The following is a 22,808-nucleotide window of genomic DNA, read 5'->3' on the forward strand; positions in this document are numbered from 1 at the left end:
GGATCACCTGAAGTCAGGAGTTCGAGACCAGCCTGACCAACATGGTGAAACCCCATCTCTACTAAAAATACAAAATTAGCCAGGCATGGTGTCACATGCCTGTAATCCCAGCTACTCAGGAGGCTGAGGCAAGAGAATCGCTTGAACCCAGGAGGCAGAGGTTGCAGTGAGCCGAGATTGCACCATTGCACTCCAGCCTGGGCAACAAGAGTGAAACTCCATCTCAAACAACAAATAAATAAATAAGCAAGGAGTGGTGTTGCACACTTGCAGTCCCAGCTACTTGGGAATCTGAAGTGGCAGGATCGCTTGAGCCCAGGAGTTTGAAGCTGCAGTGAGCTATGATTACACCACCACTGCATTACAGCCTGGGCAATGGAAAGAGACCCTGTCTCCTTTAAAAAAAAAAAAAAGAAAGAAAGAAAGAAAGAAAAAAAAAAGAAAGCATATTCTCTCTTATGAAAGTTATAATTTTTGGTGGAACAAAAATAAGCATATATATATGTAAAATTCTGTTCTTAATCTTCTATTCACAAAAGCATAATTTAAATGACCTTAATACATTTTATCTAATGCTTTTGCCTTCAAATAGAATATCAGTTATAAAAATGTATTTTCTGATTTAAAAAAATACTGTGGGTTTTACCCCCAACAATACTACAAATGTAAATGCTTTACACTTAATAGACACAATCGCTTTTAGTTTTGTCCCTCCTTTGCCAATCCACATGTCTAATTTTAAATTAATAAAACGTTAAATAGTAAAATCCTTTGAAACTAAAGATACTGGAAAAATATAATATATACTATTTAATTATATAATATTTTATTTAATAATTATATCTGTGATATGCAGTAAACAACTCCTTTGAATGTTTTCCATGACAACTGCCTTTAACAAGATCCCCAGACACCACCTAAACATAACCAGCTTTAGTAAAAACACTGAACCTCAGTTTCTGGAAATTTTCTAGTGCAAATAAGATCAGAACAATTTTTTCTTTCCATGCTATCTTTTCTGTCATATTTATGATTGATACAGCTAACAACTGCTGAAATTTAGCTAAATATACCAAGCCCCAATTACAAAAGTCAAGCAATATCATATCATTATAATGCAGGTCAAATAACATCGGTATACAGAGATACAGTCTTACTGTAATTACAGTTTTAATCCTGACTATAATATAACCATGTAAAACCTTTATGTAATGTGAACTATCTTACACCTTTTGTTTTCATACCTAACAATGAATAGAAAGCAGACAGTTACTAATTTTAATCAAGCCAAAAATAACTAAGATACTTTTAAAAATCTTACCTCTATACGTCGAACTATCATGGCTTTTATTTTCACTGAGGATCCGACATAAATGCAAACTAGAATAAAATAGAAAACATGTATTTCATTTCCACCATGAGATGATGCTTATAGAGCAAATTATATCAACTGGCAAGTAAAAAAAAATTTTAACCAGGCATTTATTCTGCCTTTCATATACAAACTGTACCACTGGTAACTCATAGAAGATTAAAACTATCTCTGTAGTAATAAGGAAGGAATTATGAAATTAGAATATCACCATTTTAAGATCCCTAATTAATTACAGAATCTAGGCCAGGTGCGGTGGCTCACGCCTGTAATCTCAGCACTTTGGGAGGCCGAGACGGGCGGATCACGAGGTCAGGGGATTGAGAAAATCCTGGCGAACACGGTGAAACCCCGTCTCTACTAAAAATACAAAAAAACTAGCCAGGCGTGGTTGCGGGCGCCTGTAGTCCCAGCTACTCGGGAGGCTGAGGCAGGAAAATGGCGTGAACCCAGGAGGCAGAGCTTGCAGTGAACCGAGATCACGCCACTGCACTCCAGCCTGGGCAACAGAGCGAGACTCCGTCTCAAAAAAAAAAAAAATTACAGAATCTAGGCATCTACCAATGGCTGCTCACATTACAAAAAGAGGCCAGGCACAGTGGCTCACACCTATAATCCTAGCACTTTGGGAGGCCAAGGCGGGAGGATTGCCTGAGCTCTGGAGTTCAAGACCAGCTTGGGCAACACAATGAAACTCCGTCTTCACTAAAATACAAAAGAAATTAGTCGGGCGTGGTGGCATGCACCTGTAGTCCCAGCTACTAGGGAGGCTGAGGCAAGAGAATTGCTTGAATCCAGGAGGCAGAGTGAGCCAAGATTGTGCCACTGCACTGCAGCCTGGCAACAGAGCAAGACTCCGTCTCTACAAAAAAAAGAAAGAAAGAAAGAAAAGAAAAGAGACTATGAAACATTATGTGCCTCCAGATTCTGATGAAAGAAAACACCATGCAGGTTGGGCATGGTGGCTTACACCTGTAATCCCAGCACTTTGGGAGGCCACGACAGGCAGATAGCTTGAGCCCAGAGGTCAAGACCAGCCTGGGAAACATGATAAAACCCTGTCTCAACAAAAAATACAAAAATTAGCCTGGCATGGTGGCTCACGCTTGCACTCCTAGCTACTCGGGAGGCTGGGGTGAAAAAATCATCTGAACCCAGGAAATTGAGGCTGCAGTGAACCATGACTGCTCACTCCACTGTACTCCAGCCTGGGCAACAGAAAAAAAAAGAAAAAAGAAAAACAAGGGAAAAAAGAAAAGAAAGCATCACCCACCTATGAAATTGTCTTTGGGGGGGGAAAAAGTGTAAATCAAAATCTGATCAAGTCATCTAGATCCAACTACCAATTTACAGAAAAAGACCACAGAGGAATATGTTAAGAGATACCATAGGGATACAGTCACCAAAATTCAAACTGTGGGAAAATCTAACAGAGAGTGACCCAATCTCTTGAACAAACAATTGCAAGGAAAAATATAATAAAATATAGGCCGGGCGCGGTGGCTCAAGCCTGTAATCCCAGCACTTTGGGAGGCCGAGACGGGCGGATCACAAGGTCAGGAGATCGAGACCATCCTGGCTAACACGGTGAAACCCCGTCTCTACTAAAAATACAAAAACTAGCCGGGCGAGGTGGCGGGCGCCTGTAGTCCCAGCTACTCCAGAGGCTGAGGCAGGAGAATGGCATAAACCTGGGAGGCGGAGCTTGCAGTGAGCTGAGATCCGGCCACTGCACTCCAGCCCGGGCGACAGAGACTCCGCCTCAAAAAAAATAAAATAAAATAAAATATAAAAGAAGAGTACAAGGGAGGAAAAGAGGAACAGAAGAGCTACAAGACAGAAAAACAATTAACAAAATGGCAGTAGTAAGTCCTTTCCTGTCAGTAATTAATTACCTTAAATGTAACATCTAACTCCACATTCAAAAGACAAAGTATCTAAATTGATATTTTTTAAGACAAGCTATTTTTTTTTTAAAGCTGTATGCTGTCTACAAGAAACTTGTTTTAAATTTAAGGACACAGACAGGCTGAAAGTGAAAGGATGGATAAAGATACTCCATTCAAATGTTAGCCAAGAGAGAACAGGGGTGGATATGCTTATATTAGACAAAATATACTTTGAAAATATAACAATTATAAATATATACACATACCACATCAGAGGACAAAAGCATATGAATATATGTGACACAGAGCTGAAGAAATAAATAGACATCAACACAGTAATAGTAGGGAATTTCAATACACTACTTTCCATAGAATATCTAGACAAAAGATCAGTAAGGAAACAGAAGACTTGAATAATACTACAGACCAAATGGATTTAACGGACCTATCCATAACATGCCACCCAAGATAAAGAGACTACATTCTTCTCAAGCACACACAAACTTTTTCCAGGCTCTAACATGTGATCTAACCTTCTGATCACATTAGATATCACAAAAAAAAAAACACATTTTAAAAGACAGAAATCATACCAAGTATCTTTTCCAAACACAATGGAATAAAACTAGGTATCAATACCAGAAAGAAAACTGCAAAGTTCACAAATATGTAGAAATTAAACACATTCTTGAACAACCAAAGAATCAAAGAACAAAATCAAGAAGGAAATTAGGAATTATCTTGAGACAAATGAAAATGAAAACATAAATACCAAAATTTATGAGATAAAGCAAAAGCAGTTCAAAAGAGGAAATTTGTAGCAATATTTTTTTTTTTTTTTTTTTTTTTTACACAGTATCTCATTCTATCTCCCAGGCTGGACTGCAAAGGCAAAATCTTGGCTCACTGCAGCCTCGATCTTCTGGGCTCAAGTGATCCTCCCACCTCAGCCTCAGCACCCACCCCCAACACCCCATTAGGTGGGACCACAGGTGCATGCCACCATGCCCAGCTAATTTTGTGTATTTTGAAGAGATGGGTTGCACCATGTCACCCAGGCTGGTCTCAAACTCCTGGGCTCAAGCAATCTGCCTACCTCAGCCCAACAAAGTTCTGGGAATACAGGCGTGAGCCATCAAGCCGGGACTATCAATGCCTTTTTTTAAAAAAATCTCAAATAAACCACCTAACTCAAAACTTCAAGGAACTAGAAAAAGAAGAATAAACTAAGTCCAAAGTTAATAGAAGGAAGGAAATAATAAAAATTAGGGCAGAAACAACTGAAATAGAGAATTAAAAAAGAAAAAAAAAATCAGCCGGGTACGGTGGCTCACGCTTGTAATCCTAGCACTTTGAGAGGCTGAGGCAGGCAGATAGCTTGAGCTCAGGAGTTCAAGACCAGCCCGGGCAGCATGGCAAAACCTTGTCTCTACAAAAAAAATACAAAAAATTAGTTGGGCATGGTGGCCCACACCTGTAGTCCCAGCTACTTGAGGGGCTGAGGTGGGAGGATCACTTGAGCCCAGGATGTCAAGGCTGCAGTGAGCCAAGATAGTGCCACTGCACTCCAGCCTGGGTGACAAAGTGAGAACTTATCTCAAAAAAAAAAAGAAAAAAATCAATAAAATTAAAAGTTGTTTTTTTAAAAAGATTAACAAAACAGACAAATCTTTAGCTAGACATTTAATAAAGAAAAAGAAAATGCAAACAAAATTAGAAACAAAAGAAAAAACATTACAACCAATTACACAGAAACAAAAAGGAATATAAGAGGCTAGTACACCATAATACCAGAGCCAAACAAAAACATTACAAGAAAAGAAAATTACACGTCAATGCCTCTTATAAACACAGATGAAAAAATCCTCAACAAACACCAGCAAACGGAATTTAACAGCACATTAAAAGGATCATTCACCATGATCACAATGGATTTATCCCTGGGAAGCAAGGATGGTACAACATACACTAAATGTGACACATTACATTAACAAAATGAAGGATTAAAATCACTTGATCATCTCCTTAGATGCCAAAAAAGCATTTGACAAAATTCAATACCCTTTTATGATAAAACTCTCAACAATTAACTAGCCTGGGTGACAGAGCAAGACTCCGTATCAAATAAATATACATACTAACTATAGAATGAATGTTCCTCAACACACACACACAAAAGGCCATAAATAACAAGCCCACAGCTAACATTATATTCAATGGTGAAAAGTTGAAGGTTTTTCCTCTAAGATCAGGTACATGCCCACTCTCTCCATGTCTATTCAACAGAGTACTAAAAGTCCTTGCCAGAGCAATTGGGCAAAAAGAAGAAATGAAAGTTATCCAAACAAGAAAAGTGAAATTGTCTCTGCTGACAAAATGATCTTATATTTAGAAAATCCTAATGACTACACCATAAAGTTGTTAGAAATAAATATGGTGTATCCATTCAGGCAAAAAAACATTAAAAAAAAGAAATAATAAATAGGGTTAAGTTACAGGATATAAAAATCAACACACAAAAATAGGTAGTGCTTCTATATGCTAACAATGAACTACCTGAAAAAAATTTTTAATTCCATTTAAAATAGCTATATTATAGCATTGCAAGAATGGCAAAAAGAGAAAAATAATAATAAAAATAAAATAGCTACAAAAAATAAAATACTTAGGAATAAATTTAACCAAGGAGGTGAAAGATCTATACACCACAAACTATCAAATGCTGATGAAAGAAACTGAAGATGACAAATAAATGAAAAGATATTCCATGTTCATTGATTAGAATAATTAAGATTGTTTAAATGTCCTTGCTACCCAAAGAAATATAAAGACTCAATGCAATCTCTATCAAAACACCAATGACATTTTTCACAGAAACAGAAAAATCCTAAAATTTATATGGAACCGGAAAAAAAATGAATAGCAGCCAAGGCAGTCTTGAACAAAAAGAAAAAAGCTAGAAGTATCCCACTATTTGACTTCAAGCTACAGTTGGCCCTCTGTATCCAAGGGGGATTGGTTCCAGGACCATCTGCCACACACACCAAATTCACAGATGCTCAAAAGTCCCTTATATATGGCATATATACAGTCATTCTTCTGTGTCCGCAGGTTCCGCGTCTGCAGATTCAACCAACTGTAGACAGAAAACACAGTCAGCCCTCCATATCCACAGCTTTTGATTTGTTGTTGGTTGAATCTGTGGATGCAGCCAACCAACTACATGTAAGGCCAGTCAACTATATATTACAAAACTAGGGTAATTAAAACAGCATGGCACTGGCATAAAAATAGACACATCAACTAATGGAACAGAATAGAGAGCCCAGATATTAATCCATGCATTTATAGTCAATTTTCAACAAAGGGTACCAAGAACACATTATGGGGAAAAAGGCAGTCTCTTCAATAAAGAATGCTGGTAAAACTTAATATCCACATACAGAACAATGAAACTGGACACTTACTTCACACCATATACAAAAACCAACTCAAAATGAATTAAAGACTTAAACATAAGACCTGAAACTATAAAAATCCTAAAAGAAAAAATAGGGGAAGAGTTACACAACATTGGTCTGGGCTACAATTTTTAGATTTGAACCCAAAAGCTCAAGTGATTAAAGCAAAAATAGACAAATGGGATTACATCAAACAAAAAAAGTTTCTACGCAGGAGGCCAGGTGCAGTGGCTCATACTTATAATCCCAGCACTCTGGGAGGCCAAGGTGGGCAGATAACCTGAGGTCAGAAGTTCAAGACAAGCCTGACCAACATGGAGAAATCCTTCTCTACCAAAAATACAAAAATTATCCGGGCATGGTGGCGCATGCCTGTAATCCCAGCTACTCAGGAGGCTGAGGCAGGAGAATCGCTTGGACCCAGGAGGCAGAGATTGCAGCAAGCCAAGATCGCGCCACCACACTCCAGCCTGAGCAACAAAGCGAGACTCTGTCTCAAAAAAAAAAAAAAGTTTCTATACAGGAAAGGAAACAATTAACAGTGTGATGGAGACAACCTATGGATTCGGAGAAAATACTTGCAAGCCAAACATCAAATATGGGCTTAATATGCAAAATATATAAAGAAGTCAAGGGGCCAGGCGCAGTGGCTCACGCCTGTAATCCCAGCACTTTGGCAGGCTGAGACGGGCAGATCACGAGGTCAGGAGAGCGACATCATCCTGGCTAACACGGTGAAACCCCATCTCTACTAAAAAATACAAAAAATTAGCCCGTGTGGTGGCGGGCGCCTGTAATCCCAGCTACTGAGGAGGCTGAGGCAGGAGAATGGCGTGAACCCAGGAGGCAGAGCTGGCAGTGAGCTGAGATCACACCACTGCACTCCAGCCTGGGCAACAGAGTGAGACTCTGTCTCAAAAATAAAAATTTTAAAATTAAACATATTCTCAAAATAAAAGAAAATGGTGATGCCAGCCAGGCACAGTGGCCCATGCCTGTAATTTCAGCAATTTGCAAGGCCGAGGCAGAACATTTGTTGAGGTCAGTCGGAGATCAGACTGAACAACATAGCAAGACTCTGTCTCTACAAAAAAAAAAAGAAAAAGAAATAGGCATTGTGGTGTGAGTCCTAGCTACTCGGGAGGCTGAAGTGGGAGGATTGCTTGAGTCCAGGATTTCCAGGTTATGATGAGCTACGATTTCACTACAGCACTCCAGCCTGGGCAACAAAGCAAAATGCTATCTCAAAAACAAAAAATAAAAATAAAAAACAAATAAGTCTGGGTAACAAAGAGACCTCATCTCCACAAAAAATAAACAAAAACTAGCCAGGCATGGTGGTGCAGGCCTATAGTCCCAGCTACTTGGGAGGCTGAGGTGGGAGGATCACTTGAGCACCGGAGGTCAAGGCTGCAGTGAGCTGAGATCACGCCATGCACTCCAGCCTAGGCAACAGAGTGAGACCCTGTCTCAAAAAGAAAAAAAAAATAGGCCAGGCCTGTGGCTCACACCTCTAATCCCAGCCTTTTTGCAGGCCGAGGCATGAGAATTGCTTGAGGCCAGGAGTTCAAGACCAGCCTGGACAACCCAGCAAGACTCCATCTCTACAAAAAAATTTTTTTAATTAGCAGGTCATGGTGGCACATCCCTACAGTCCCAGCCTCTTAGGAGGCTGAGGCAGGAGGATCACTTGAGCCCAGGAGTTCAAGGTTATGGTGAGCTATGATTGCACCACTGCACTCCGGCCTGGGTGACAAAAAGCAAGAGCCTGTCTCTCGAAAAAAATTAAATAAAATAATGCAATTGTTATGAAAAACAGTATAGAGATTCCTCAAACAATGAAAAGTAGAACTACCATATGATTGAGCATTCCTACTTCTGGGTATTTATCCAAAAAAATTTAAGTCAGGATCTCACAGAGATAGCTGCACTCCCATGTTCACTGCAGCATTATTTACAATAGCCTAGAGGTAGAAACAACCTAAATGTCCACCAACAGAAGAGCGAATAAAGAAAACGTGTTGTATATCTATGAAAGCAAACATTATTCAGCCATAAAAAAAAAAAAGGAAATCCTGTCATGTGCTACAACGTGGACGAACCTTAGGACAGTGTGCTAAGGTAAGAAGCCAGTCACAGGACAAACACTGTATGATTCTACTTACAGTGAAGTATCTAATGTAGTCAAACTCAGAAGTGAAAAGTAGAATGGTGGTTGTCAGAGGCTGCAGGAAGGCGAAAATGGGGAGTTGGTATATAAGGGATGAGAAGTTCAACTCATAGAATATGAAAAAGATCAGGAGAAGATCTGCTAACATTGTACTTATAGTTGACAACATTGTACTTGCTCACTTAAAATTTGCTATAAAGGTAGATTTCATGTTGGGTGTTTTTTTACCACAATAAAAAGTTACTTAAAAAGTTGTCGGCCGGGCGCGGTGGCTCAAGCCTGTAATCCCAGCACTTTGGGAGGCCGAGACAGGCGGATCACGAGGTCAGGAGATTGAGACCATCCTGGCTAACACGGTGAAACCCCGTCTTACTAAAAAATACAAAAACTAGCCGGCGAGGTGGTGGGCGCCTGTAGTCCCAGCTACTCGGGAGGCTGAGGCAGGAGAATGGCGTAAACCGGGAGGCGGAGCTTGCAGTGAGCCGAGATCTGGCCACTGCACTCCAGCCTGGGCGACAGAGCGAGACTCCGTCTCAAAAAAAAAAAAAAAAAAAAAAAAAGAACACATCCTTTTGGCTGGGTGTGGTGGCTCACGCCTGTAATCCAGCAGTTTGGGAGGCTGAGGAGGGTGGATCACTTGAGGTCAGGACTTCAAGACCAGTCTGACCAATATGGTGAAACCCCATCTCTACTAAAAAATACAAAAATTAGCCGAGCATGGTGGTGCATGCCTGTAGTCCCAGCTACTCGGGAGCCTGAGGCAGCAGAATCGCTTGGACTCAGGAGGCAGAGGTTGCAGTGAGCCAAGATCATGCCACTACACTGCAGCCTAGGCGACAGAGCGAGACTCTATCTCCAAAAAAAAAAAAAAAATTAGGCTGGGCGTGATGGCTCAAGCCTGTAATCCCAGCACTTTGGGAGGCCGAGACGGGCGGATCACGAGGTCAGGAGATCGAGAGAGATCGAGACCATCCTGGCTAACACGGTGAAACCCCATCTCTACTAAAAAAAATACAAAAAAACTAGCCGGACGAGGTGGCGGGCGCCTGCAGTCCCAGCTACTCGGGAGGCTGAGGCAGGAGAATGGCGTAAACCTGGGAGGCGGAGCTTGCAGTGAGCTGAGATCCGGCCACTGCACTCCAGCCTGGGTGACAGAGCGAGACTCCGTCTCAAAAAAAAAAAAAATTAACACATCCTTTTAATAGTCTATGTGATGAAATTTTAAAGTTTGCATAAATAATTTCTGCCACACACCCAAACACAACCACAGTATTTGTCTACAGTGAAGCACTCGTGCGACTGTTAGAATGTAAGCTGAACCAGCTTGATTTTATGAAACCCATTTTTTACTTGAAAGAAAAACTACGGTTATTCAGACATGGGTCTTTCACGGGCATTTTCTCAAAAATGAACCAAGTGAGCCTGTCACTTCAAGGAAAACAGCAGAGTATTTGCTGCTGATGATATACTTTTACACTGTTGGTGGGGGTGTAAATTAGTTCAACCATTGTGGAAGACAGTGTGGCGATTACCCAAAGATCTAGAACCAGAAATACCATTTGACTCGGCAATCCCATTACTGGGTATATACCCAAAGGATTATAAATCATGCTGCTATAAAGACACATAAACCATATGTTCACTGCAGTACTATTTACAATAGCAAAGAATTGGAACCAACCCAAATGCCCATCAATGATAGGCTGGATAAAGAAAATGTGGCACATATACACCATGGAATACCATGCAACCATAAGAAAGGATGAGTTCATGTCCTTTGCAGGGACATGAATGAAGCTGGAAACCATCATTCTCAGCAAACTAACACAGGAACAAAAAACCAAACACCACATGTTCTCACTCGTAAGTGGGAGATGAACAATCAGAACACAAGGACACAGGGACGGGAACATCACACACTGGGGCCTGTTGGGGTTGGGGAGCAAGGGGAGGGAGAGCATTAGGACAAATACCTAATGCATGTGAGGCTTAAAACCTAGATGACGGGTTGATAGGTGCAGCAAACCACCATGGTACATGTAGACCTATGTAACAAACGTGCACGTTCTGCACATGTATCCCAGAAATTAAAATTAAAAAAAAAAAAAGAAAGACAGTTGTAACACATGCAGTGTAACCCAAAAAGGGCTCAAATACAGACTATATAAAGAACCCCTACAAATCAGTGAAAGAAACTCAAGCAACTCAATAGCAAAAAAGGCAAAAGATATGACAGAGACCTTTCACAAAAAGAAACAAGAACTCCAGGCCAGGCGTGGTGGCTCATGCACTTTTGGAGGCCAAGGCAGGCTAATCACCATAGACCCGGAGTTCAAGACCAGCCTGCCCAACATGGTGAAACCCCGTCTCTACTAAAAATACAAAAATTAGCCGGGTGTGGTGGCACACACCTGTAATTCCAGCTACTCAGGAGGCTGAGGCACAAGAATCGCTTGAACCTGGGAGGCAGAGGTTGCAGTGAGCCAAGATCGCGCCACCACCACACTCCAAACTGGGCGACAGAGCAAGACTCTGTCTCAAACAACAAAAAATAATAATAATAAGTACTCCAAATGACCAACAACATATAAAAAGATGCTCATGAAAATATAAGCCACAGTAAAATTACATACATATTACAAAAAATTTAAGTCTGACAATATCAAATGTAGTGACAATGTGAAACAAGGTCAACTTATACACTACTGGTGGGAGTGTACACTGAAATAGCTTGGCAATATATAACAGAGCTAAAGTGTAACCTATAACCCAGAGATTCTACACCTAGTATATACTCCACAAAACACATGCTTGTATACACAAAAACTGTTGTATAATGTTTCTATTGGCACTGTTAGTAATAGCCAAAAACTAGAAGCAACAAAAATGTTTATCAACAAGACAGCATAAAAATAAACACTGGTATACAATGGAGTATCTTGCAACTATGAAAATGAATGAACTAAAAAAAAAAAGGAAAATCAATGAACTGCAAACATACAATATGGATGAATCTTAAAGTCATAACTGTTGAGCAAAAGTAGCCAGATACAGTAGGATAAATATTCAATGATTTCATTTATATGAAGTTCAAGAAAAAAATTAAACATACTGGGTAATGACACTGCAAAGAAAAGCAAGAAAGTTCCTTTGAGCTGAAGATGCAAGGTTAAAAAAAGAGAAAAATCAAGAAAGAGGAAAACCATAAATGTCAGGATAATAGTTACTACATGGGAGGTGGAAAAGGTTTGATTGGGAACAAACGGTATGCTGCCTTGACCTGGGTGTAAGTTACATGGGGGTGCATCTTACAATGATTCTTTAAGCTCTATATTGAGGTTTCATGACTTCTCTGTATTTTCGTTACATTTCACAATTTAGAAAAAAATTCTTCCAAGGTGCACAAGGGTTTAAAGACAAGAGAGCCAATGAATTCATATAGAAGAGTTTCTTACTCTTATATCTAGTAATCCTTTTTCTAGTCAATGAAACAAATAATTTTAAGACTTAACAGAACCTGTTTATATATCACGTAATCCTTTTTCTAGTCAATGAAACAAATAATTTTAAGACTTAACAGGCCGGGCGCGGTGGCTCAAGCCTGTAATCCCAGCACTTTGGGAGGCTGAGACGGGCGGATCACGAGGTCAGGAGATCGAGACCATCCTGGCTAACCCGGTGAACCCCGTCTCTACTAAAAAATACAAAAAACTAGCTGGGCGAGATGGCGGGCGCCTGTAGTCCCAGCTACTCGGGAGGCTGAGGCAGGAGAATGGCGGGAAACCGGGAGGGGAGCTTGCAGTGAGCTGAGATCCGGCCACTGCACTCCAGCCTGGGCGACAGAGCGAGACTCCGTCTCAAAAAAAAAAAAAAAAAAAGACTTAACAGAACCTGTTTATATATCACGTAATCCTTTTTCTAGTCAATGAAACAAAAATTTTAAGACTTAACAGAACCTGCTTATATATCACATCTAAGGCTAAATAAGATGCCAGATTACAATCATCCACAGAGAGATTATCTACTTTGCAGATTACACATAACCTTGCAGCTCACCTCTGTGTCTTCTGACTGTGTCAATACTGTATCATCAGGATGAGCAGGGTAAGGTTATTAAAAGTCAGCAGAGTAAACTTTTGCTAGTCAACAATTCACTTCCAGGTTTCACAAAAGTATGTTCAAAACCAAAGAATAAAAGGCAATGGAAGCCGGGAGCTGTGGCTCACACCTGTAGTCCCAGAAGTCTGGGAGGCTAAGGTGGGTGGATCATTTGAGGTCAGGAGTTTAAGACCAGCCGGCCAACATGATGAACCTTGTCTCCACTAAAAAATATAAAAATTAGCTGGGTGCGGTGGTGTGCACCTGTAATCCCAGTTACTCAGCAGGCTGAGGCAGAAGAATCACATGACCCCAGGAGGCAGAGGTTGCAGTTAGCTGAGACTGCATCACTGCACTCCAACCTGGGCAACAGAGCGAGACTCTGTCTCAGAAAAAATAAAAATAAAAACTAAGGGCAATGGAGAGCATTTACTAAATTAAATATTTAGTTTGGAAATGTCAGGCCAGGCATAGTAGCTCACGCCTGTAATCCCAGCACTTTAGGAGGCCAAATTGGGTAAATTGCTTGAGCTCAGGAGTTCGAGACCAGCCTGGTAACATCACCTGAGCTCAGGAGTTCAAGACCAGCCTGGGTAACGTGGTGAAACCCCGTCTCTACCAAAAACACAAACAATTAGCAGAGCATGGTGGCACGCGTCTGTGGTCCCAGCTACTCAGGAGGCTGAGATGGGAGGATCGCCAGAGCTCAGGAAGTTGAGACTGCAGTGAGCCAAGATCGCACCAGTGAGCCATTGCACTCCAGCCTGTACTCCAGGGTGACAGAGCAAGATCCCATCTCAAAAACAAAAACAAAAACAAAGAAAGAAAATGTAATTTAGCTATTAAACATTTCTCACTAAAAAAAAATTATTCTGAGAGTACCTTACAAATGGTAAGCTTGTGTAAGTTTGGTCCCAAGCACTTTCAACTACTTCCCTGGAGACTAGACAGGCCTTCTAATGGGTTGAGAAGAGAACAGTGGTTGGTTAAGAACACTGATTAAAGTTGGGTATGCTGGCTCATGCCTATAATCCCAACACTTTGGGAGGCCTAAGTGGGAGGATCACTCGAGCACAGGAGTTCAAGACCAGCCTAGCCAACAAGTGAGACCCCATCTCTACCAAAAAAAAAAAAAAAAAAACAGGCCAGGCACCGTGGCTCAGCTTGTAATCTCAGCACTTTGGGAGGCCGAGACGGGCGGATCACGAGGTCAGGAGATCAAGACCATCCTGGCTAACACGGTGAAACCCCGTCTCTACTAAAAATACAAAAAAACTAGCCAGGCGAGGTGGCGGGAGCCTGTAGTCCCAGCTACTCGGGAGGCTGAGGCAGGAGAATAGCGTAAACCCGGGAGGCGGAGCTTGCAGTGAGCTGAGATCCGGCCACTGCACTCCAGCCTGGGCGACAGAGCGAGACTCCGTCTCAAAAAAAAAAAAAAACAGAAAAAAAATATTAGCCGAGTGTGGTGGCACATGCCTATAGTCCCAGCTACTTGGGAGGCTGAGCTGGGAGGATCACTTGAGACTGCAGGTCAAGGCTGCAGTGAGTGGTGATCCTACCACTGCACTCCAGCCTGGACAGCCTGGGGAACAGAGTGAATCCCTATTTCAAAAAAAAAAAAAAAATACTGATTAAGCTTCTAATTTCACAAAATATGTTAAACCTAAGTTTATCTGGAATATAAAACAAAATCAATCTTCCTTCCAGTAGGCAACATAGAAATAACATCTGCTTCAGATTAGCATCAGAAGATATAACCTAAAAATGCCATCTAGGTCTTTTGCAGAGAGGAGATACATAAGTATATCAAGACTGCTTCAATATTTACTATGAAGTATTAAAACAATTCCTTCTTTGGGTTCCTATTTCCCCTATAGGGTCAATTCCCTTTAGAATATAATAGCAGGAGCCAGGCACAGTGGCTCACGCCTATAATCCCAGCACTTTTAAGAGGCCGAGGAGGGCAGGTTACTTGAGGCCAAGAGCTGGAGACTAGCCTAGCCAGTATGGTGAAACCCCGTCTCTACTAAAACTACAAAAATTAGCCAGGCTTGGTGGTGCATGCCTGTAATCCCAGCTACTCAGGAGGCTGAGACAGGAGAATCACTTGAACCCAGGAAGGGGAGGTTGCAGTGGGCCGAGGTCGCACCACTGCACTCCAGCCTGGGCGACAGAGTGAGACTCTGTCTCAAAAAATAATAATAATAATAATAGCAGGAAGCACCATGTCTTTGAAAGAAGAATTTAAGAGAATAAAGTAACTCATCTTCCCTTTGTACTCAGGCTACTAAATGCAATTTCAAATATTCCTTCATATAGAAAAAGAGAAAAAAGAAAAAGAGGAAGGAAAAGGAAGGATGAGAAAGAAGAGAAACAAAATAATTGTTTAAAATTCTTCCCTATTCACTTGAGCCTGGGAGGTCAAGGCTGCAGTGAGCCAAGATCGTGCCACTGCACTCCAGCCTGGGCAACAGAGTGAGACCCTGTCTAAAAAAAAAAAAAAAAAACTTCTCCTTATAACAATGCATTTGCTTCCTCACATTTCCAATAGTTTTATTTCTATTTAACAATCTTAATGCACGTCTTTTGCAAAAAGCCTTCCCATGGTTGGGGGAAGGGGTTGCGCCAGTGTTGCAAACTCCTACCTAGACTAATGGTACAGTCATCACTACATAACTTTAAGAAATAACTGAAATATAATTCTATATTATCAGTCACCAGGCTACAAACATGTTCATTAGACACAGATGACAATGTCATCATGAACTATCAGAATCTCAAAGATTTGCTCAAGTTGCATATGGAACCATGAAAGGTTATTACAACAAGGCAATTTGTTTGCATGATAGATACTTATATTTCCCTAGTATAAAAGGGGTATTCTTTTGGCTGGGCGCAGTGGCTCATGCCTGTAATCCCAGCACTTTGGGAGGCTGAGGGGGAAGGATCACTTGAAGCCAGGAGTTTATGACCAGCCTGGGCAATATAGCAAAACTCCATCCCTATACATACACACACACACACACAAAAGTTTTTAATTAGCCAGGCATGGTGGCATGCTCCTGTAGCCCCAGCTATTCAGGAGGCTGAGGCAGGAAAATCCCTTGAGCCTGGGAGGTCAAGCCTGCAGTGACCCATGATCACATGACTGCACTCCAGCCTAGGTGACAAAGAAGACCCTGTCTCAAAAAAAAAAAAAAAATTAGTTAAAAATAATTTTTTAATAAAAAAATAAAACAAGTATTCCTTAGTTATAACAAGAAACTAAAATCAAACACTAAGAATTTTCCGCCAACAAGTAGATGGATCTGTGCTCTTCTCCCTAAGTGATTCACTAACAGAAGCCCACCAAGGATTCTTAAAGAAACTGTTTCTGAACGTTACATTTGTCTTACTATACACCTGCCTAATGGTTTTAGGTCACTACCTAATTATGGGAAAGGACAAACAAAACTACCTCTAACAGTTGCCCACTTTAATATGGCTTAAAAAAAATCAAATTTTCTGTCTTAGTCCAAATTGAAATTATTTTAATCCCTTAATAACTTTCAAATACTTGAGTTTACCATTTTTCCACTTTTTAATTTTTTTTTTTTTAAATAAAAATAGAGACAGGTTCTCGCTATGTCACCCAGAGCTCTCCTGGGCTCAGGCGATCCTTCCTCCTGCCTCAGTTGCCCAAGTAGCTGGGATTACGGGTGTGTGCCACAGTGCACACCACCACCACCTCACATGCCACCATGCCAGGCATTCGTTTTTTCCACTTTTAAAATTGTTTAGTGCTATTATGGAGATGCTGTCTCAGGTCCCTGAGAACGAGGACAGAATCTACCTTCTGTCAAAAGATGTATGGAAAACTGAATAAAATGTCTGAAGTTCCTTCAAGGACTTAAAAGGTATTTTGTGAATACTTAACATGGGTATACGGCTTTTCATCTTACTTGTTCCCATTTTCCAGTAAAAAGGAAACAGAGTCACAAGCTTAAATTACTTGATTATGCTCATATCTCAAATGTGGCTTTCATATATAAAAGGCTGATGCTATTTACGCTTCACTTAATTCTTTAAAACAAGACAACAAAAAGGTTAAATGTAGTTAAGCAAAGTGCTACCTCTATTATCATTTGTAGAACAGAAACCAAACCCACAAAAGTGATACTGGGACAATATAGTTTTATCTTGTAGAAACATGCATTTAAAAGAAAAGGAACACAGAAAATGTTAAAAAAAAAAAAGAAAGAAAGAAAGAAAGAAAGAAAGAAAAAAAGACAAACAGGAGGCCGCACTTACAGCAGGAAAAAAGCACAAGTATATTGACAGCACTCACCCTACCTAAACATTAAAGCATTACAGAATAATTTTTTTTTTTTTTAAACAAACAAGGCGAGCCTATACAACCTCCTGACATTGCTTCAACATTTCCTGAAGAATGTTCCCTTCCCAGGGAAACAGACTAAGACTTATACTCAGTTTATGAATACAGGTCGAAATGGGAAATTAAATATGAAATGAAAACTGAGACATCAAGAAAAGGTTTCAGATAAGCTTGGCTGAATTTGGAACAACTTTGCGAGGAAAAAAAGACTCAACCAGCAGACTAAAATTTCTTAGAATGATTATAACCCTCTACCTAGAATTCTCCAAAAAATTCAGATCCTATGGCATGTTTTGAACAACCAAATGTACTTAAATAAGTTCTAGAATGTCTAAATAATGTCATAGCAGCAGAAGAAAAACAGCAGCAATCAAAACATTTGGCAATTAAATTGTAAAGCTTTATTATAACTACCATTAATAAGGTAAGACTAACAAAACTTTCTAATTGAGATACCTAAAATAAGCTATTCAAACAAACAGATGATATTCAACAAACGTAAGTATTTCAAAATTAGACTATTAACATGAGGCTAGCATCTTCAGATTAAGAGCTTCGAATATCAATTCTCCATTAAGGTTGCTTGTGATAAAGAAATGTTGAGTTCACTGTGTTAATGATTTCTACCAAAACCAGAATTCTCCACCGGATCTACCAGTACATGCAAATTTATCAGCTTAATCACGGCAAGTTCTACGTCAATATAAAATAATCAAGAAACTAAAACTAATTCCAAAATAAGTGATCAAATACATATCTTTCAGAATTTGAAAGGTTTGCATTTAGATATAAGTATTACTGGAAATTACAATTACATTTTGGTAGCCCTCCTTTGCCCTTCTGAGCCCTCTTGGAAAAGGTCATTCTTTAAGAGTTCTATAATTTAGCATTAAAAACATAATTGGTATCTGGAAACATAATGGGATATCTAGATATGTGATGGATGGACCATTCAGATAGGCAAAATACAGTTTCACTTTTCTCCCTAATTACCTAATAAAACATTCTTCAAAGCCAAGACCTTCCATTTAATAGACAGTTGTTTTTCATGGCATACAATTAAGAATTTGCCCTATCTGAAAGTTATAAAATATCCCATACATCTCATATGTTGCTTTCAACACTAGTTGACTACCACCCCCAGAAAAGATTTATGGTGGTAAGAACTGACAGACAAGAAATGAATTAACAACCTCATGAATACATGACATTATTTTTAAAAAAGATAATTTTCAGTCAAGTTAAAGCTTATCTGCTAATTTATCTTGTTAAAAAGGAAAAATTCACCCAAGGTAATTTTAAATATTGGTCATATTCTAAACGCCAATCTATAGATTCACTAATAATTTGGTGGCACACTACCTTCATTTTTAAATTTCCAGTTGCTGTTTTATATTTCAGAGGCTGTTTTCAGACAAGGAAAAATGTTTTTTGTAATATATTTGCACCACCACGTATTCTGCCTAGTAATATGAAAATGCTAACACCTATCTTTAGGAAGATACAAAACTCCAAAGACATGCTATATGCAACAAGTTTTCATAGAGGGAAAAGAGGTCAAATAAACTGCAACTAAGTACTGAATGGTGATGTGTTAACCATTTAAAATAGCTTATTATGTTACACAATTTTAAACTCTCTTCCTGTAACAGAATGCAATCATAAAACTGACTATACTGATTTGGATCTACTATAATTCAATCCACATTCCACAAGTCATGCAATAACTACATACATGTAAGTTCTAATAACAGTTTTTTTTGTTGTTCTTTTTGTTTTGTTTGTTTTTGAGAAAGAGTTTCGCTCCCCTTGTTGCCCAGGCCCAGACTCACCGCCACTTCCGCCTGCCTGCCGGGTTCAAGCGATTCTCCTGCCTCAGCCTCCCGAGTAGCTGGGATTACAGGCATGTGCCACCACGCCCGGCTAATTTTGTACTTTTAGTTGAGAGGGGGTTTCACCATGTTGGTCAGACTGGTCTCTAACTCCTGACCTCAAGTGATCCACCCACCTCGGCCTCCCAATGTGCTGGTATTACAGGCGTGAGCCACCACACACGGCTTCTAATAACAGTTTTGAAGCAGCTCTTCAAATATAGAACTATGACAGGTAGCATGTAATATATAAATACACATAATGTAACCTAAATTCCATTTTATCTAGGTATTTCGACCTCCTACATCACTTTTTCTCCAACCATTACCAGTCAGAAGCCAAGCAGAATTTCACCTTGTAGCCCTAATACCACTCATTTTAAGGTGGGAGCAGTAACAGTAAAACTGTTGGGAGGCCGAGGCGGGTGGATCACGAGGTCAGGAGATGGAGACCATCCTGGCTAACACGGTGAAACTCCGTCTCTACTAAAAATACAAAAAATTAGCCGGGCGTGGTAGCACGTGCCTGTAGTCCCAGCTACTAGGGAGGGTGAGACAGGGAGGCTGAGACAGGAGAATCGCTTGAACGCGGGAGGCGGCGGTGAGTGAGCCGAGATCGCGCCACTGCACGCCAGCCTGGGCGACAGAGCGAGACTCCGTCTCAAGGGGAAAAAAGTAAAGCAAAACTGTCAAAAAGCAGTAGCTGAAAGGAGGAAGCTGAGCAATCTACAAGATAACAGCCCTAAATAAATGAGCTGGCTTTAAAAGTAAACAAACAGTGAATTGCTTTATGAGTTTTGGGGGATTACCCTAATATGGATGAAGATGATGGTCTGGCTGGGTAACTTCCCATCTTGCCTTCCCCAAACTTGATGGCTATTTGTCAACTAGCTAACAAACTTGATAGCTATTTGTTAACTAGCATGTACGAGGATTTATAAAATGTTCATTATAGTTAAAAACGAAGGTTTATCAAATAGTCTTCTCTGACAATTAATAAACCAATAAGCACTCTAAGCATATGCTGGGGGGGGGGGCGTGTGTTGAACCGAAAGAAATATGAGACATAGTCCCTATCTTTCAAGGGCCTCTCAATTCACTACAGTGCAAGAGTAATACACATGAAGGAGTCAGAGACCAATTAATTGCTAACCTGAGTGGTACAGACTTTAAGTGCATGAGCTGCCTGAGAAGTTTAAATATCTAAAGGTTGGAATAATATTACTTTTAATAGCTATCACTTGAGCACTTACTATAAGCCAAGTGCTTTACAGGCATTATTTAGTCTTCACAACAATCCTTTGAGTAGAGTACTTATTATTCCCAATTTACTCAAGGGGAAACAGTCCAAGTGGTTAAGGAACTTACCCAAGGTCACTCGGCTAGTTAAGTGGCTAAGACAGCCGCTTATTTAGGGAATTCTAGAGCTCACACTGTTAAGACTTCATACAGCAGTGCGGGGGGTGCGGGGGAGGAAGCCACATAGGCTGGCACTATTACAAGCGCGGGATCCGGCAACGCGTTCCTCGTGTTTCGTTCCAAGTAATGAAGTTACAAAGATCTGAATCTTTAGCATGAGCCACGGTAAACTGGCTACTAGAATGGAGAGGGGTGGGCAAGGACGACAAAAAATGGCTAACAAGATTAATTTCATCCAGGGTTGAGCGTTAGCATCCAAAAGCGATCCAGAGAAGGAAATGAGAAGCTGTTATTAATATGTTTTCTTAAATCTGAGGTTTGCTTTGCTGCTTAAACGACTTTTTCCAGGGAGAGGGGAGGAGGGAGCGCTCTAATGTGGGGGCGAGAAGACTAGGGGTATGGCAAATTACTGTTTTCGGTGTTACGGGGGAAAAGTTTCACGACTAAAGGAAACGCGTTATCCTAGGTACTCGAGAAGCTTGGAGAGTTGCCAGAATTAGTTGCAGTCCCAGGATAAAATGGGGTTTAGGGAACATTTAATGACGAAAGTTAAATCCAACCCTAAATAGCTCTAAGGTGAACAGACGGAGCAAAGAAATGTCTGTAGTTCTTCAGGGAAAGCGGCAATCCCTGCCACACTTCCCCACGGCGCTACGCGAGGCCGGGACAGTCAAGAGACCGCTCCCCGGGAGGACGAGAAGGTGCCAAACCGGGTTCTTCGCGGCGCCCCGGGCTTCGCGGCAGCGGGCGAAGAGGAGGGGAGGGAATCCGGGACGGTTCGCCCTCCTCGGACTTCAGGCAGAGGAGGCGCCAAGCTCCAAACTGCGGAGTCCAACGGGTGCAGAGTGAAGAAATGGGACAGAGAGAGATGGAAAGTCCGAATCGCCCCAGCGCAGCCCCATAAAGATAAAGGAGCCTAGTGAGATCAAGCGAAGAGGGGGACACAAAAAGAGATCAAGAGGGAGCGCAGAGACCTGCAGGGGCGGAATAGGAGTTCTACTAAGAGGCTAAAGGAAGCCGAGCTACCGCAGGCAGTAGCGATTTCTGGGAGGCCAGGGAAGGAAGGAGGTCCGCGGCGGTTAACAGCACCTCTCCCCGAGTTCGAAACTCCTAGCCGACCATCCACGCCCGCCGCCCGGGTGGGGGAGGGGGTACATCTTTCCCCCCCAACCTCCCACCACAGGTGAGAGTGCAGCTGACGCCCTGGCCCGGCCCGGCAGTGCGCCTGCCTCCGGCCCGAACACTCACAATTCGCCTCTCCCTGATTTCTCCCAGTTCTTTATCCACTCTGCGGGAACCACCACAGCCGCGGCCGCCATCTTCCTCTCACTAGTAGCAGAGGCCCGGATGTGTAGCACGCGAGCGAAGGGTCAAAGGGGAGCACCGCCCACGAGGAATGCCGGGAGCTGAGAGTTCGTTTTTCGATTTCCCGCCCCACTTTCCTCCCCACCCAGCGGAAACCCGAGGCCCGGCAGCCAGCGACGTGGAGACTCGCGGGCTCCTTTGCGAAGTTACTACGCGGGCTGCGCCCTCCGAAGTCCTCAGCCTTCCCATTCGAACAGAAAAATGCCATCCACGGGCCAACAAGTAGACCTTATCTTTTCCGTAGTATCTACCCCAACCACTAATACAAACACGCATTTTTCAAGCACCTAATATGTGCTAGACACTGGGGATAGAGAAATAATACAGTCTTTGGGAAAGACATAAATATAAGCAGATAAATTACATTACGCCTTGCTGACTGCTGAGATAAAAGGAAATAATCAGGAAGGTGGCAGCCATTGTCTGTGTGCCAAGCATTACGCTAATGCGAGGGATACGACCTAGCCGTGGGAAACATGGATCCACGAGTTCTGACACGCTGCGTTGGCCTGCTATCATTGTTACCTTAGGCTAAACTAGGGACTGTAAGTACCATGAAAAACAAAATGGGCCGCGCACGGTGGCTCACGCCTGTAATCCCAACACTTTGGGAGGCCAAGGCAGGTGACCACCTGAGGTCAGGATTTGAGACCAGCCGCCTGGCCAACATGGTGAAACCTCGCCTCTACTAAAAACACAAAAATTAGCCGGGCATGGTGGCACGCTTCTGTAATCCCAGCTACTCGGGAGGCTGAGGCAGGAAATCGCTTAAATTCGGGAGGTGGAGG

At 41.5% G+C, this 22,808-nt stretch overlaps 1 protein-coding gene across 1 annotated transcript in view; it reads right to left on the reverse strand.

Annotated features, from left to right (window-relative positions):
- THOC2 (THO complex 2) overlaps positions 1-22,034 on the reverse strand; it is a 120,640-nt gene extending 98,606 nt beyond the window's left edge. Inside the window, 2 exon segments of the mRNA XM_033185831.1 lie at positions 1,322-1,380; positions 21,904-22,034. Coding sequence (XP_033041722.1) covers positions 1,322-1,380; positions 21,904-21,974 — 130 coding nt within the window. The 5' untranslated portion in view covers positions 21,975-22,034.
- Positions 22,035-22,808: the final 774 nt, after the last annotated feature.

This window comes from Trachypithecus francoisi, unplaced genomic scaffold (genome assembly GCF_009764315.1).
Source record: "Trachypithecus francoisi isolate TF-2019V2 unplaced genomic scaffold, Tfra_2.0 Contig00144, whole genome shotgun sequence".
NCBI lineage: Eukaryota > Metazoa > Chordata > Mammalia > Primates > Cercopithecidae > Trachypithecus > Trachypithecus francoisi.